This window comes from Pollicipes pollicipes, unplaced genomic scaffold, assembly GCF_011947565.3.
Source record: "Pollicipes pollicipes isolate AB1234 unplaced genomic scaffold, Ppol_2.1 Scaffold_7261;HRSCAF=8764_pilon_pilon_pilon, whole genome shotgun sequence".
NCBI classification, from domain to species: domain Eukaryota; kingdom Metazoa; phylum Arthropoda; class Thecostraca; order Pollicipedomorpha; family Pollicipedidae; genus Pollicipes; species Pollicipes pollicipes.
The window spans coordinates 4976643-4994834 of record NW_023597054.1 but is presented as its reverse complement, the minus strand read 5'-3'; the positions used below and the strand labels follow the sequence as shown (position 1 = coordinate 4994834).

General features: G+C 50.4%; 1 protein-coding gene across 1 annotated transcript; it reads left to right on the top strand.

Moving 5' to 3' along the window:
• The first annotated feature begins 11370 nt into the window (after positions 1–11370).
• On the top strand, positions 11371–17654 carry LOC119112908 (uncharacterized). The gene is made up of 6 exons (XM_037237214.1): positions 11371–11556; positions 14495–14623; positions 15149–15286; positions 15577–15702; positions 16272–16385; positions 16925–17654. Coding segments are annotated over exons 1-6 (1080 nt in total). The 5' UTR covers positions 11371–11554; the 3' UTR covers positions 17496–17654.
• The last annotated feature ends 538 nt before the right edge of the window (positions 17655–18192 follow it).

Below are 18192 nucleotides of genomic sequence, written 5' to 3'. Positions count from 1 at the left end.
TGGTGGCCGAGGAGTACACTCAGTACCTTCACTGAAGATAATGGATGAATGTTTGTGTCGGAGATGGCGATGCAGAACCTGCCGGTGTTTTTGATATTGGGCTAGGTGCCCATCAGCATAGCATCGATCTTCTGTTGACTACCGGAACCTGGCTCCAAAGGTCGACGCCAAGCAAAATAATAATGATGCCCAACGTCAACATTTTCCGCCAAGAAACAACGACGAAACGTATTAGAGCTGTGATGTAGTTTCCTGTTCGGTTGGAGGGGGGGGGGGGGGGGGTATCTCCAACTTCATGACGTTGAGTGAATTTGGGGAGAAGCCTGTTTGGTGTATGTTGGTTAGGTTTTCCCCTCTCAGTCCCCCAGACATATTTTGCGAAATAACGTCCCCGTGGTGGAGGCAGATTCACCACCAGATTATTGTAGCGCCTCATCTGGGGCACGGGCTCATTTTCCACGTAACCATAAGGTTGTGCCCACGATTTACATCGGCCGGGTCCCTGAATCAATGAGGGCCCTCTCTTTCGGTATGTGGATTGCAGCGTCTGACAAGGGTCCGGTATTGGCAAGGGGCCCCAAATCGGTCCGGAATACTGTTCGTGCGGTCTCACGGAGGGTCCTGCAATGCCCCTCGACACCGACGATTAAGTGTCAATTGGAGGGCACGAAGAGCTGTCAGTAAGTCACATTACGGACCCCGAACCACAGGGCTGGTCCCCCAGTAACAGTCAGGGCCTCTTGCACCGATGTGAAATGGCCTGGAACAATGGGCGGGTCTCTACATCAGTTAGAGCACCAACTTCGAACAATAGCAGTCAGGGCCTCTTGCACCGATGTGAAATGGCCTGGAACAATGGGCGGGTCTCTACATCAGTTAGAGCACCAACTTCGAACAATAGCAGTCAGGGCCTCTTGCACCGGTGTGAAATGGCCTGGAACAATGGGCGGGTCTCTACATCAGCTAGAGCACCAACTTCGAACAATAGCAGTCAGGGCCTCTTGCACCGGTGTGAAATGGCCTGGAACAATGGGCGGGTCTCTACATCAGCTAGAGCACCAACTTCGAACAATTGGCTCCGTGTCGGCTGGAACCCGGGGACCCATTCCCTAGGCAGAGACAAGGTCGGGACCCGCGATTTGTATTGGTCGGGACCCCTGAAACAATGCGTACTGCTGTGTCGGTCACGTCCCCACAGTGCAGACGGAGCGCTCCTTGTAAGTAATGGGTCTTGAGTCGGCCAGGGTAACATTTGCTGAACAGTGGTCGGGGACGAGACCCCGAATGCTTAAGGGCCTATTGTGTTGGTTGATCCCGGCGCGCCCTAAAACAAACTCACCACCACCACAGACCCTCTGACAACGAAAGTGGATGTGAGAGATTACGACGAGAGACCAAAAGAAGGCAATAAAAGGCCCAGTGACAGTGAGGAACCCCAGTTCAGAACGAAGACCTTTTCATCCCGTTTCACCCAGGGGACCGTTTTGCCGAATTGGAGTCTCAGTGAGGGATCTTTGCACGTCAATGGGGGGTGGGGGGGGGGGGGAGCTCCTGCGTCTGTCAGGGGCCAAATGCTCGGTTCGGGGGCTCGGGCGTCAGGCAGGAGACAGATATATGACTGATCACTCCAAGGGCTTCCGTATCGATCTGGAAACCCTGCCCCGAGACCCTGGAAACCCTGCCCCGAGTCGCCAGCAAGACAGCCGTCAGGCACTCCGCACTGAAACGGAATGAAGTCCACGCTGACCTCTGACCGGGCAATATAATGCACCCCCAGCGCTCTACCAACTGGCCCCTTACCCCGAAAAGGTATGGGTTTCTTATGTTTTTGATGGAGCAGATCGAGATGAGGCTTGAAATGAAAAAAGGCCGGCACAACTGAGGACACTAATTCTTATCCGAGTCAACATGTGAAACAGGGTACTTAAACTTTGTTTTGCCTGCGTGCTCGTTATCTTAGAAAGAAGAACATCAATGGCCGGAGTTGCAGATTCCATCCAACCTGGCGGCGTCAGACGCTGCAGCTGACGCCGGGTGGCGGGTACCTGGTGCGCGAGAACAGCAGTCGTGAGATAACGCTTCCAAAAGTTTTTCTTCTAAATCAATACGCACGTTTCAACGTATAGGTTTAGGCATATATTTCAACTGCATAACTTTGAGATGTTCTCTGAGCGGCTTAGCAGCGGCAGCAACCTTAATACAGAGATTCTACCATAACTCGTCTAGTCCCATGACCTGATTGCAGAACCCGTCTAATGTGATGCGAATGCTAATGATTCATATTATGAGTCTAAAAACTGTTGAGGTGAAACGTGTTCGCGGGTTACTTTCTAGACGCATAAATTGACATACTCAAGCGTTAAAACGTGCCTTTTGGGAAACGATGCCGTCTTTGTCGGCATCGTTTTTTTTTTTCTTTGCCCGCTAGTCTCCGCCTAGTATTAACCACAGAACCGTCGCCGCGCGGCCTACTGAGACTGCAACGCCGGACATCAGGGTTGCTGTTTAAAGCTTGCGAGCGCACATGGTCAAAAGCATGTGATGCATTTCTTTTGCAACTGAGTTCTGGAAACGATTGTAGATTCCCAGACGCACAGGGATTGGGCATGTCAAAGCAAATACACTACTCCATTTCGATCTACAATCTACGTTAGCTATCATCTACGTTTACAGTGTCTATGTACAACACACCAAAAAATCTGCTGAAGCCCCTGAGTGTTGTCACTCAGAAAGAGTCCACTGAACAAGTGAAGAATGAAAGACGACGGTGTTTTTCCCTGTCATCATTTAAGGCCTGGTTTCTTCACCCTCTTGACTTCAAAATCCGAACAGAAATATCACCCAAATATTGCCGGTCAATTCGAAAACTATAAGCATCAAAATATTCACAAGCGCAAGCGCAGAGCGTCCGTCAAAAAGCTCTGACATCTCAAGGTCACCCTTCAACGTCAAACACGGTTTAAAGGATGGGGAACTAACTCGATATCATCCAAAAATTACCGGCCGATTTGAAACTTGCCAATGTCAGAATATTCAACACATAAAGAACTAGCGTCCGTCAGAAATTCATGAACTCTCAATGTCACCCTTCAAGGTCAAACGCGGGCTCAAAGGACGAGGAACTCCGTATCACCCGAAAATTACCAAGCGGTTTTCAACTTACAAACATCAGAGTACTCACCACAGAAAGAACTAGTGTTTTTTAAAAATTCTTGACCTTTCAAGGTCATTCTTGAAGGTCAAACGGGCTCAAGGGACAGGGAACACAGTATCACTCAAAAATTACTGCCCGACTTCCAACTTGTGTGTGTCATGTCATTGGGGCTTTACGACGCATTCAGCTGCTGAGGCTTTGTGGCGTCGCCTGCATCTTACCCTGACCGGAAAGGCAGGCACCGTGGGGAATCGAACTCCGTACCTCTGGTCTCCCAGACGCGCATTGGTTAACACGGATGCATTAACCACTACATTACCGGCACCCCGATTTTCAGCTGACAGACATCAGAATACTCACCACAGAAAAAAACTAGCGTCCGTCAAAAAGTCCTGACTGCTCAAGGTCTTCCTTCGAGGCCAACCGCGGACTCAAAGGATGGGGAACTGTATATCAGTCAAAAATTACCGCCGGATTTTAAACTTCCGAATGTCAGTATACTCCCCGCAAAAACACGTTACGTTACAAATTACGTTAAAAAGTCCTGACCTCTCAAGGTCATTCTTCGACGTCAAACTCGGACTCTTTATTTTGTTCAATCGTTATCAAACGCGGACTCTTTATGAGATATCTCTTTTAGGACGTGCGTGCCAGCAGTTTATAGAGGGAGAGAAAGAGAGAGAGAGAGAGAGAGAGAGAGAGAGAGAGAGAGAGAGAGAGAGAGAGAGAGAGAGAGAGAAGAGAGAGAAGGAGGAGAGAGAGAGAGAGAGATAGATGGATGGGAGAGAGAGAGAGAGAGAGATGAGGTCGATGGATAGATAAATTAATAGAATATGTGCATGTTGGTATATGTAGACAGCAAATAGTTTTCTATACATTTGTTGGCAAGGCCTTGGCATGGGTGATTTAATAGGCTTTTCTGCACTTGCCCTAGTTTCCTGATAGCGGTTGGTGGTCCTCACTGTTTGAGCTGCAAGAAGCAGAGGTTTTCGGGAAAGAAGACCAGCCCACACAGAGCTATCTTTCACCAGCCCCGGCCAGCAATCGCTGTTATCCATGTAATACGTTTCCTCGCCAGCCCAGCCCCCTCCAGAGACGTCCATCCGTTCCCGACAGCCCAACTCCGTCATAACGCCCATTGGCTTCCCCGTCAGCCGAGCTCCCTGTAGGATCACCCATCTGCTTTTTGCCAACCCATCTTCCGCCACAAACACCCACCCGGCCTTCGACAACCCAGCTTCCCCATACGAGACCCACCCGCTCACCGTCAGCCGTGCTCCCCCATTAAACACCCTAGGTGGGTGTTCAGCCCACCTCCATCGTACCACACCCGCCGGATCCTCGGCAGCCCAGCTCCGTTGTTCCGAAACCTCCTCTTCCCGTGAAGCAGAGGTCCCTCGACCGCACCCACCGCCGCGATGAGGACTTGTGCCGGTTGACCTGTGTGCGTCCCAACGCTGCATCAAGCATGCGTTTTCTAGACCAATTTCGTGTATCACACATTTGCAGCTGATTCAGGTTATACCCAGAGTAATGTTACTCAAACATTACAACGTGGGGCTGGGTGGGAAAGCTGCAATGTACATCGCAACGCTGCTTGGTATGAAAAATGAGTGCATCGTGTGTGCTCAAGATCCTGCTTTCGCCACGAATTTGAGGTGCCTCGCAGGGGAGCTTTTCTGGTCGTCAGATATCTAATACGGAAATGACAAAAATGACGTCGACTTAAACTGTCTATGAAGTTTAAGAAAAAAAAGGGGAATTTTGTCCCACTCTTGGTCCTTTGCAAGGACGCCACCGAAGTTGTCTGGCCACTTGTAGAGGCTGTTCGGTGCCTCAGTTTTAGATGAAAAGCTGGCCCGTCAAAATCGGTACTCATATGGTTCGATTTGTGTGGAAAGTAGTTAAAACTGAGCGTGTAAATGTGATTTTTGCCACAGTGACCATCGTGGCAGCTTTTTTTCTTTTTACGTTCCGTCATCTAAGTCACCGTACAGTGAGGCACATTCTACAAACCCAGTTCGCTCAAAAGTACATGCGGAGTACTTTTGGGTTTGGGTGAACATCGGCACTGATATACCGTGCCCGACGTGATTCGGCGATCGACATTCTCAACGCGACATCACGGCTGACCGCGAAACGCGCTCATGTTTACTCTCTGAAGCATATGTTAGAGAGGGCTCCATATTTCTTTTGGGTCTTGAACTGAAATAGCCACTTAAAAATAACTATGTGTAGCTAACAGCCCGCCCATTTCAAGGCCTATACCCCTCTAGTTTCTGAACTGCATGTCCGCAAATATAAGGAGCTTTTTTCGGGCATAGTATTTCCAGATTACCCTGGCATTCGTGACGTTATAATAAAGTCCTTCGAACCCTGCCACTCCATAAGCTGTGCGATGATTCAGGCCAACAAATATATAATGGTAGAGTCGTTCATATCAGGCGTTCGCGAGCACGATTTTCAAATATATCGGCCGTTGATTAGCTCTCAGTGTTGTACAAGGTCCGATGATGGATCATAATGTACCAACAAGAACGTGTCGAAGAGTGTATTTCAGTTGTTAAGTGCATTTGCGAAGGCCATTGTTTACATAGACAAGACAGTGGCAATAGGCTTATTCCTCGGAGAAAAACGACGAGAATAGAGATAGATGTGCATTGATATTTCGGCAACGTGCCCGTATCGAAACGAACAGCGAAGTGAATTCACTTCGGCTATCTATCTGTCACGCACTGCACGACGCTTGAAATCTGCGTTTGCTGGCGGTCACCCCTCGGCCCGCACTTCTTAGTCACGCAGCCAGTCGCATGTTCCGTAGCCGGCCGGGGAATTGTGAGCCGCGGGACGGGCACTTGCCGCTGAGTGCTACGGCGGGGAGGTCGTGCGAGCCTACTTATTCTGTCAGATGATTTAAAATACGGCATCGCCCGACCGATGCGCTTGTCGTGAGCGGATGTGAAGGGAGTTGAAATGAAGGAGAACGTGCACTGAAAAGACCAAAATAGCCCTCGTCGCCCGTTACACGAATGCTTAGTGTTAAACTGTGGGTCTGTTTTGCGGCTCAGGTAGAACCGCGATGACGACGCGCTGAGTGACATGTAGAATGGGGTGTGTCATCAGTAACAAAACCAAGTGAGACAAAGAAATTCTTTGGCGCTGGAGCCCACAAATACACGGCATAGCAAAGGTTCTTCCAAAAAACATAAATTCGTGAGGCGCGAGTCGATCGAAATATCGCCGTAAACCAACGCCCGGCATTGCAGCGCTGTTCCGGACGGACCCAGTACACGTTACGCTGAAGGACTGGCCGCACCGTGGCCTACGTGTGCTGCGTCAGGTCGCAGAGCAGCGCGATGCTCCGGAACAGGTTGCGTAAGCCAAAGTCGCACCCGCTGTTTTTGACGGATGGCGGGCCATACCAACAAATAATCGCCGACCACGCACTGGACGAGGTTCTTGAGACCGCTGCTGGAAGTCTCGATAGAGATGTGAACTAGGAGCAGACCAGAGGCCAGTGTCCACTATCTGAAAACAAATCGAATATTTTACATTTCGGTACGAACTGAGCATTAGATCATGCAAAAATTATTGCACCTTTTTAGTTTATGTAACTATGCCCATATCCAGAGTCCTCAAATGTGACGGAATACATATCAACAAATATGTTAGGTAGCATAAACCAACCAGCAAATGATGCGACATTCTACGGCACATGGTATCATAATAAGTAAATGCTCAACAGTGCTACTTGATAGACTATAAACACTCACTGCTATAAACTCGAAGACAGTGCGTTTTTATGTTTACCTGACAGGGTTCGATGGTACGATTCGCCGCTGGGCTGCCACGTTTCGGGCAAAGCCGTTTTGAGCGCCGGAGGCCAGAAGGCACAGCAGTTGCCGCTTGATGCTCAGCTGCTGAATCAGGTCGACCGGCAAGTTTGGCACGCGCCCCAATCTCGGCTTGAATGCCACAACGTCCCTCTCCCAGACCTCTCCGGCACAGGGCTTGCCGATGGGTCCAGAAAACAATTCAATCCCGTGGTCGTGCCATCCAAGCTCAGCGGCAGATGGAGGACGTTCAGCTCGCTGCCACGCAGCTGGCATATGAACCAGTGTACGGGTGACTTAGTGGCCAGCTCAAACAGCCGGAACACGTCGCCTATCGTTTCGGTGTTGACAGCCATGCCATCACAGCCGACCACATTGATGTGACCGTCGCACTGTGGGCTCACGGAGTGCAGCTCGCTGAACAAGTGCAGGGTGCGGCCGAACTCGGACGTAAAATGAGTCACGCATCGGCTGCCTGGCTCAGCGATGACAGCCACGTATTTTTCGACGGCATTCGTCTGGCTCCGTGTGCCCCATGTAGCTCCTGCCTTCGTGGCCGTCGGAGCAGAGGATGGTCAAACCCGATTCGCGGATTGCTCCAGCATTTTGACGAGCCGCCTCTTTTTCCCCTCTGTCTCTTGTGCAGCGAATCTTCTTAGGATCTACAATATTTGATTTCAAGTAGCCAGTCAATCTCTGCTGTCTTGTTGAAAGACGATGATAGCAGCAGCGACCCGTTTCGAGCCACCATAGCTGTCAACCGCCAGAGCGGTGTTAGTCAGATCATAAACGTTATAATCTACAGTGGCCGTGGTCTCAACGGAAACAAACAATCGGCGTCTGCCGCCCTTTTGCACCATGCACAGAACAGTGAATGAATATATGATTTATTGCTCTCAACTGACTCGCCAGCGCTTAGACCACTTGGTCCCGGAGCGGGCTCGGGGTTAGCACTAGCAGCCATCACTGGCTCAGCAGGCGGCGCGGGCTCAGCAAGCGGTGGGGAAGGCGACTCAGGTTCAGCAGCAGACACCGCCTCACTGGCGGCCGAACCACGACGCCCTGAAGTTGTTCGGCGACCCTCCGCATCTCGCGAGCCTCCCTAGTCACAATTGCATCCCGGTCATATGACCCCAGGGTAAGCTTCTGGTGCATGCACTGGTCCTTCATGGCAACCTCCTCCTGATACAATGAACAGGCAACTGGGCATGGAATGCTGCACTGAGGCTTGCACTGGCATTTTGCGACATCAAGAAGCTTTTTGAATTTCGCGGTGGCGGCGTTGCTGTGTCACTCTCTTTCAACTTACCTGCAATTAAACTTCTTGTAAGTTGGGGCACTTACGGTGACCTCTGACCTGACGCAAGGATATTACTTCTGGACAGAATGGCTATCGACCATGGCGCATTGATTGGTACAGGCCTCGTGCCGATCAGTCGCATACACTTAGAACATGAGGACGTCTACCGACAATCTTGAAGATATCGGGCGTTTTTTTGATGACACTTGACCTGACAAATTGTCACCATGTTGAGGAAAGGAGAGGATTCCAGTGATGGTGCATCCATGAGTGAAAGTGTTGTACTGATATGTTCCATACGCTTGGAGATAGGGATGTTTTAGGTCAAGTTTTCCACTTTTTGAAATTTTTGGTGACCCCTGACCTATCCCAGGGTCACCATGGCCTGAAAAGGGCAAGCTATCGACCAAGCGACATCAAATTATAAATGTTTCGTATTGGCCGGTGTCATAGGTTCGGAGGATGGGATTGTGAACAGGTTTGGTGGTTGTTTCCTCTCTCCCGTTCTTGGAGACTTAGGCGCAGAGAAATTTGTTGCACTGATCGTGACGTCATGACGTCATATCTTCCGGTGACGTCATAGCATCCGGTGATGCTTCCGGGATATGATGCTTTGTAGCCTTGGGTGGCCAAGTGACCTACTAACTCATAATCATGGACGTCACATACTCGGGTGAATCGGCAGAGCCTTCATATAGCACGCGAATGCTTGCAAAATGTAGCCAGGTACGAAAGGTAAAGATGGAACATGGCCTGTTGCGCCTGAGGTTAAGTCGAATACCAGTGTCGTCATATCGCCAGCTGATGTATTATATCTTATAGGGGATTCAAAACAGCCAGTAAAAAACTATGGCCAGTGACGCCACACACTTGGAGATTTCACAGAGCCTTCCTTCAGTACGCCGATGCTTACAATAGACAGGTACGAAAGGTAAAGATGGAATATGGCCTGTCGGGCCTGGAGTTAAGTCGAATACCAGTGACGTCATACCGTCAGATGATGCTTGATGGCCTTCAGTCAACCCGAATAAACCCGTGTAAACTCATAACCAGTTACACCACACGCTCCGGTAATTCGGCAGAGCCTTTATGTGGCGCGCAAATACTTGCAGTAGATAGGTGCGAAAGGTAAAGACCAAACATGGCTTATTGCATATGATGTTTAGTGGAATACCAATGACGTCATATTGTTATCTGATACCTTATGGCGTAAGTCGGTCCAAAAAGGCCCGTAAAAACCCATGGCCAGTGACGTCACCCACTCAGTGGATTACCAGTGATGGCATATCGTTAGCTGATACTCTAGGGCCTTTATTCAGCAAAAAATAACCTGTGAAAGCAGATGACGTCGCACATTCAGGTGACTTGGCAGAGCCATCATTCAGCTCGCCAATAGTTTTACAGGTACGAAAGGCCAAGGTGGAACATGGCCTGTTGCGCCTGATGTTAAGTCGAACACCAGTGACGTCATATCGTCAGCTGATGCATTATGCCGTACAGGGAATACAAAAGATCACGTAAAAAGCTCTTTACCAGTGACGTTACACGTTCAGGAGACTCGACAGAGCCTTCATTCAGCATGTCAGTGCTTGTAAATGACAGGTACGAAAGGTAAAGATGGAACATGGCCTGTTGCGCTTGATGTTAGGCCGAATACCAGTGACGTGATATCTTCCCGTGATACTCCACGGGATATGATGCTTTGTGGCTTTGGGCTGCCCCAGTGAACCTGTATGAACTCATGAGCAGTGACGTCACACACTTAGATGATTCAGCATCGCCTTGATGTAGCACACGAATGCTTGCGGTAAACAGGTGCGAAAGGTAAAGATAGAACATGGCCTGTTGTACTTGATGTGTAGTCGAAAGCCAGTGACATCGTATCATCAGCTGATGTCTTGTCGCCTGTAGTGGGTTAAAAAAAGCATACAAATTAATGGTCAGTGACGTTACGCACTCAGGTAATTCGGCAGAGCCTTCCCTCGCACGCCAATACTTGCAGTGGATAGGTACCAAAGATAAAGGCGGAACATCGCCTGTCGCGCCTGAAGTTTATTCCAATACCAGTGGCATCATATCGTCAGTTAATGCCGTATGACCTTTCGTCGGCCAAAAAGAGGCCGTAGAATCTTATGACCGGTGACATCACACACAGTCGAATGCCAGTGACGTCACATCGTTAGCTGATGCTTTGTGGTCTTCAGTTGGCCCCCAAAAATCCGCCAATACTTGCAGTAGACAGGTACGAAAGGTATTGGCACGTTGTCTGATGTTCAGCCGAATACCAGTGATGTCGTGTCGCTAGCTGATGCCTTACGGCATTCCGTCGGTCTAAAAGGGCCGGTAAAAACCCACGACCATTGACGTCCCACAATCAGTCGTATAGCAGTGACGTCGTTAGCTGATACCTTGCGGCCTCCAGTCGGTCCAAAAACACCGGTGAAACTCGTGACCAGTAACGTCACACACTCCGGTGGTTCGGCAGCTTTCATTCAGCACGACAATTCTTTCAGCAGACAGGTACAAAGGTAAAAATGAAACACGGACTGCTTGCGCCCAATATTTATTCGAATACCAGTGACATCAGGCTATCCGGTGATACTTCACGGAACATGACACACCGTGGCCGTGAGGCCTATGTACACTAGTATCAAGTGATGGCTAGTGGTGTCAGGCATTCAGGTGATTCGGACAAACCTTTATTGGGCACGCAAATGCTTGTAGCAGACGGGTACGAAAAGTAAGGATGGAACGAGGCCGGTTGCGCCTGATGTTTAATCGAATACCAGTGACGACATATCGTCAGCTGATGTCTTACGGCATTCAGTCGAAGCAAAAGGGTCCTAAGAATGCACGACCAGTGACGTCACGCACCCAGGCGAATACCAGTGACATCATATCACTAGTGAAAGCCTTATGGCTCTCAGTCGGCCCAAAGAACCCCATCCCGATCACGGCAAAACCATTTTCAGTGATGTCACAAGGTCAGCTGATGCCTCATAATATTCTCCAGCACGAGCAGTACACGAAACCCTGCAGCCAGCGTAGCTCTTCCCTTCGTCGGCCGTACAGGTAAGAAAGCTGAGCCATTTACATCCCAGATTGGTTTGGATCGTATGGCCGCACCAAGGGGAGCGCCGGTCACGGTTATTCCTGGCTAATGTAAAGTAGACGTCGTGGTCAGTATAGGCTAAGGTGTCGTGTCATGGGGTGAAGCAGATTTTGTTGGCACGTGGTTAATGACAATGTGACAGTCAAAACAACAGTATGTAAGTTTTGGTTTCACAAAATTGTGCTATCGGTGCCTGGCCTTCTGCCTGCTGCTGTGAAGATGTTCACAGATATGGGCTGTAAGATAAAAAAGCCCTTCATGACAAGCTTATCTTCTACAAACCATGGTGAAAGGGGCTATAGTGTTGTATGCATGCTATGGCTATGAATCTGATCATGTGAGGTTTTTCTCACATACAATTAAACACCAGGTGAAATAGCCTCAGCCAAGTTATTAAGGCCAGCCTGGGTGTAAGTTTTCTTAGTCTGAGGCTGAGCATGGGATCTTTTGTATCTGAGTTGTAAAGATTTGCTGGATCAAGCTTGGTTCGTATTTCTTTTGATTAAATGTAATGGGAAGGGCCTGATCATACAATTCACAAGGTATTTGTGCCTCATATATACACCAACCAATCTTTAGCTGCTTGTCTATAATACATGGCTAGTGACTAAACCAGCCAGCTCTTGCAGTGTCTGTAGCATAGGAAGATGAAACTGAATCTAAAGCCACTGACTGAGGTTTGCTCACATTAAACCTGGTAAAGTCACCCTTCAGAGGAGACATGAAGTCAATACTGAATCATAATTTAAAATGGAATCAGGTCAAATCCCAAGAATCTGGTGTGCAACATATTTTAGAATTTATAGAATCAAATCTATCTTTGCATGTACTTAAATGATACATGATCAAGAAATATCCACACAGTCAGGGTGTACTTTCCTACCTCATGTTACAAAAGAGCATTGTACATCAGTCATTGTTTTTAATGCAGAACATATCATAATTGTAAAACAGGTCATCTATACTCTTACCATGGAACTTAACTAATTACGATACAGAACATCTGACCGCCGTAAACACAGCAGCCGCGACACCGGTGCCATTACTGCGCATGATCACATTACTGGGCATCAAGCAGCATCAAGAACCACAAAAGTGTCTGGGGGGCCAAGGAAACAAGAATCCATGAAATTTGATCCTGGACACCAACGGGACAATGGGTTGCAGGGGGGATTGGGTGGGTAATGTAAAGCAAAATGAGAACATGGCAGCTAAATAAAAGCTCACTATACTGTACCTATATATGGCTAGGGTGGGGAGGTTAGGTTAGGCTAGGCTAGGCTAGGCTAGGCTAGGCTAGGCTAGGCTAGGCTAGGCTAGGCTAGGCTAGGCTAGGCTAGGCTAGGCTAGGCTAGGCTAGGCTAGGCTAGGCTAGGCTAGGCTAGGCTGGGCTGGGCTAGGCTGGGCTGGGCTAGGCTAGGCTAGGCTAGGCTAGGCTAGGCTAGGCTAGGCTAGGCTAGGCTAGGCTAGGCTAGGCTAGGCTAGGCTAGGCTAGGCTAGGCTAGGTTAGGTTAGGTTAGGTTAGGTTAGGTTAGTTAGGTTTTAGCTTAGCTTAGGTTCTGGTCTATTCTCAGTTAGGTTAGGTTAGGTTAGGTTTGGTTAGGTTAGGTTAGGTTAGGTTAGGTTAGGTTAGGTTAGGTTAGGTTAGGTTAGGTTAGGTTAGGTTAGGTTAGGTTAGGTTAGGTTAGGTTAGGTTAGGTTAGGTTTGGTAAGGTTAGGTTAGGTTAGGCTATGTTCTGGACTGTTCTGGCCTGTGTGTTTCATAAACGTACCTAAACGTGACAGGAAACGATTTTCATTGCATTATTGTTATCTTTGTCCCGTACATTTTTCATAGTTCTTGGTAAGCAGAAATAGTGTAATTACGCAATGGCAGCGCATAAACGACGGTGGGGAGTCCAGGCGGTGCGGTGCGTGCGGCGCTCGGGAGCTCGCCACCGAAGTTATCAAAATTCGAAGGTAGGAGCATGATTCTACCTGTTTTGAGATTTTTATGATATGTTCTGCTTTAAATATGACAAATGGTGTGCAATAATTTTTTCTAACGTTAGGTTGGAAAGCAGACCTACACCATCCACACGGTTTCACTTGATTTTGGACAGGGATTGGGAAAGTGGTTTCACTTGGTGATTGGGATTGGGAAAACTTCATGAAGCCGAAGCCAGATCCTGCTTCCCATGCCTGCTGCACTGATTGTTTCATTGGCCCCCATCACAATTTCGGACCAGTAATGTGACAAGCAGGTTTAAATGAAGTTGTCTAGATCTGTGTTGAAATAAGATGGAGTGCTAAGTGGCAAGAAGTAACAAAAGAAATGTTAGATAAGGAAACACATTTGTGTATGATATTGGTCCTCAGGGGCATAGTTTGTTCACAGTTTGGTGCATGCAACATGTACTAGATGCAGCCCATTGAGAGTTGTAATGTTTTCTTTATGCATACCAACTACTTGGTGGTCAGTTCAGTAACTGCTTCTTCACTGGCTTGCCCAGTGCATCAGGAGTTATTTGCCTTGCCAGTTAGGAACCAGTTGGTTTAGTTTCAGTCACCAGCCACCAGTTGGACAGCTGTTATGAGCAGTCTGTGATAACAGGCTCTTGTCGTGACTCAGCATTTGTAACATCATTCCATGGCTGTTAGATGTAGCATTATTTTACTAAACTTTGATTCCTGTGAATACCATCTGCAAAGACCACATGACCACATCTGACCATGTTCTATCCTGTACCCCAATATGTAAACTAACAAACAGCATCTTAGTGGTGGCCTCATGGTCTTAAAATGGTTGGGCACCCCTCAGAAAGTGTAGTTGGTCACAGATAAGCTTCTATTCCTGGTCATAGTCTCATAGAGTGTGGGTTCTGGCACTTGTGTACAATTTCTGGTTTGATTTTGGCACAAACATATAGCACTTGAGAAAGCCATGTTGACCATTCTCTCTAAAATTGTTGTTTATTGAGCATGAAGCATATTGGTCATGTCTCTTCACCCTTGCTTTGCACATTCTTATGGCAATTTTAATGCTCAGATGCTCCACTGCATACACTTCTTGATTGCAAGATTTGCAAACTTAATGTAGAGCACTGCTGCCTCAGGTGGGAGCCGGATCAGCAGCAGTGCCGGGACCTGCGTGAGCGTCTGAACAGCCGCCGCCAGCAGGACACCTGTCGGCAGGAGTGTGGCCGCGCCCGTCAGTCACGCTCCAGGTCAGCGCATGCTGACAAGTGAGTGCCCTTTCTGAGCCCATGAGGCCGAGCCCCTTGTTCGCTTGAATGTTTGCCTTCAGCCCACACGCTAAAAGCAAACACCGTTCTTGAGCCGTGTAGATTGAACTGTCGAAGTTTTGGCAGTCTGGCTGCTCACCATCTCTGTGAGTTTCGCTGAAGGTTGTGCAGGGTAAGCGACTGTGTATCATAGTTCACACAGTTTGAGGCAATTTACATGTGTCTTTCCACACCTGGTACAATTACGAGTCATTGCCTATGCGACGCCATGAGTACTAGGTAGCTGGTCATCTAATTGAGGTTTCATGTCAGCTCCAGTGTAACGGTCCGTCCCAATGGATCAATCGGTTAGAGTGACTGCCTTCCGATCCACCCAACCGTGGCGGGGTGAGCTCGAGTATCTGTAGGCGATCGCTATTTACACATGACAGGTATGCCCTGCGGCAGGGGCCGCGCTAAAGGTTAGTCAGAGAGCAGGACGCACCGGACAGCACGGAAAAATGATAACAAACGGGCGCTCGGCAGGGAGGATGGCGTGGAGACAGCGGTCAGGTCAGGGCATCACAGCAGCCGGCGGCAGCGTTCCCGAGACCACTCAGCCTCGTCATGGCCCCGGTGGTGGCCCGAGGACGGGGCTTCGGAGAGGTCCCGGCGTCTTGATAGGTGAGTCGAGAGAGGCGTTGGGGGCCTAATTCTCCTGTGATTCTGGTGCACAACCAGTGGCCACGGCAGGTTGACTGTTCGATGTGTGGCCATGTCGCCACGTTTCACAACTAGCTCACATACCGTGATATACTGTCGGGACACTTCACGTGAAAAGTGGTCGTACGGAGGCTCAGCGAAAAACGTGACGCTGGCGATAATGGGGATCACTTCCAGTACATGTATATCGTGGGGATTCGCCCGTGGCTCCGTGAGAGCAGAAATTAACGTTGGGGCGCGGCTTGCTCCAGCTCGTCATCCACTGGCGCGCCGTTCGTGCGAGAGACGGACCCGGTCATCCTGGCGCGACGACAGAAGCAAGTCGACTATGGCATGAACACTTTGTGCTACCAGGAGTACATCCAGACGGTGCCCAGGTGAGTGGTTCCAGCTAATGCTGACTAGGACGGCCGGCTACTTTGTCGCGTTGTTGCCGATAGCGACGCACCTGGGGGGTGCTGGTGGCGGCGCACGTAAAACATCCGCCACAGAGAAACGCAGTCAGCCGACCCAACCAGTGCATTTATGTCTCCGAGTCGCTCACGCTGCGAAACTTCATGGTATGAGTGCGTCGCCGCTTCCATCACTGTACGATGCGGCTACCGTGTGGTGACGGCTGCTGCCTCACGTGATGCGGCTACCGTGTGGTGACGGCTGCTGCCTCCACATGATGCGGCTACCGTGTGGTGACGGCTGCTGCCTCCACGTGATGCGGCTACCGTGTGGTGACGGCCGCTGCCTCCACGTGATGCGGCTACCGTGTGGTGACGGCTGCTGCCTCCACGTGATGCGGCTACCGTGTGGTGACGGCTGCTGCCTCCACGTGATGCGGCTACCGTGTGGTGACGGCTGCTGCCTCCACGTGATGCGGCTACCGTGTGGTGACGGCTGCTGCCTCCACGCCGTACCCTGTGATGACGGTCGGTGTCCCCGCGTGCGCCGGCAGGCACCAGCGCCGACCGTACCATCCGAGAACGCCGGACAAAACGCGTCAGACCAGCCGGCGCCGCTGGGACTCGGCCATCAAAAACTGGCGCATTCAGCTCCACTACTGGAATGAGTGAGCCGCCCCTGGGCTGGGAACGGCCTGAGTCTGACGCCTCCAGCGCGTGCGTGTGGGCGTGTTTGATCAGGGTCAGGCAGCATGCTCCAGGCGCTGTTGCCAGCAAATTTGTCATACTTGCTGTTGGAATGTCACGGGACTACAGAAGTCAGCCAAGTCAGATAACTCCATCACTAGGCGGCTGCGGCGCCAGGCCGGCAGCGTGTGCCGACTTTTGTCCGGTGGCTCGAAAGCTCAAATTTGCCATTTGTCAGCGAGTCTCGGTGCAGTCCGTGCTTCGGACGTTGCACCACATGTTACATATGTTGGTCCTAAGTTATGTACGTTGGTATCAAGCAGGTATTTGCAAACATCCACACTGATTCAGGAGGTGATGCGGAAGGCACTTTACTTCTCCAGCATTAGAAGACCTTGCTATTCGGCACTGAGTTACATTGTTTTAATCCAACTGGAAGACTGATGAATAACAGCAGAGGCAAGAGTAGTCGCTGAGTGTTGCATGCGGTGCGGTGTACTAACATAGCATCCTATCACAGCCCAGTGAAGCTAGCAAAGCTCCGCAGCCGCCGGAACTCCGACTCGGAACTCTCCGATTGGGAGCCACCGGGGCCAGCCAGCTCTGGCGCCGTGCCGAAGCCAGAGCCGGCCGACGCGGGCGCGGAATCTGCGCTGGTGCTGCCGCCGGGCACTGTCAAGCGGGAGCCGCTGTCGACCGGGGCGGCCGCGGCCAAAGCGGAGCGTCCGCAGCTGGAGGCGATACAGCCGGCGCTGCTGCCGGCGGCCCGACGCCCCGCCAAGCAGGAGCCGCTATCGACCGGGGCGGCCGCGGTCAAAGCGGAGCGTCCGCCACTGGAGGCGATACAGCCGGCGCTGCTGCCGGCGGCCCGACGCCTCGCCAAGCAGGAGCCGCCCTCAGCCGGCGGCCCTCCGGTAAAGACGGACAAGTGGCGGCCGCCGGCTGCTGGACAAGATCTGCCGGCAGAGGCTGAGCACCCGGTCAAGGAGGAGCCCGTCTCGCAAGAGGACGAGGACGGGGTCGACCGACTGCTCACCTGGGCGGACGACGTGGAGGGGCTGGCGCAGGAGCTGACGGACGACCTCTGCTGAGATGGTGAATGGTTTTGACGACCCCCTCCTGTTTGTCGCCACAGGGATTATCTTTTGAACACCTGTCAGGCCTTACGTGAACGGTGAACTGGCATGAACGATGGCGTGTTCTTTTACCGCGGTGATTCTGCATAGGGAATAAAACGGTGTTACGTATGACCCGCTGTTTGATGCATTAGCCGTTTTGCAGAGGCTTAGTTACATGTTAGACGTTGGCACACCTGGACAGCAGGGGGACGTCAGTTGTGGCCCATGTTGTAACGACCGTGAAGTCTCAGACCTTAGACAGATGGGATCTATGCTGTCACTGCTGTGCATGGTGTCGCTGCTGTGCATGTTGCGCGAGGCCGCATATGGGGTGTATTCTTCGGCTTGACCTCGAGCTAGATTGCTTAGTGGACACATTTTAGCTGTTCTGACCCGTCTGCACGTATTTGCTCTTTAAAAGTTTTAAAGAACAACGCGCCTGACACCGAAATCCCTGCGTGTCAAACAATTCGTCCGTCCCATTGGAACGTTTGTTCGATAAAGCACCGCCAAGAACACTCCTTAAAGTAAACCGGAGAAATCCGGCGCCGGCGAAGGGCACGTTTTAGACTGGCCGTCGTTGCCCCTACCCCGCAAGGCCGTGTTCCGGAAACACTCGCCGACGTCGGTGTAATACGGTTATATATATATATATATATATATATATATA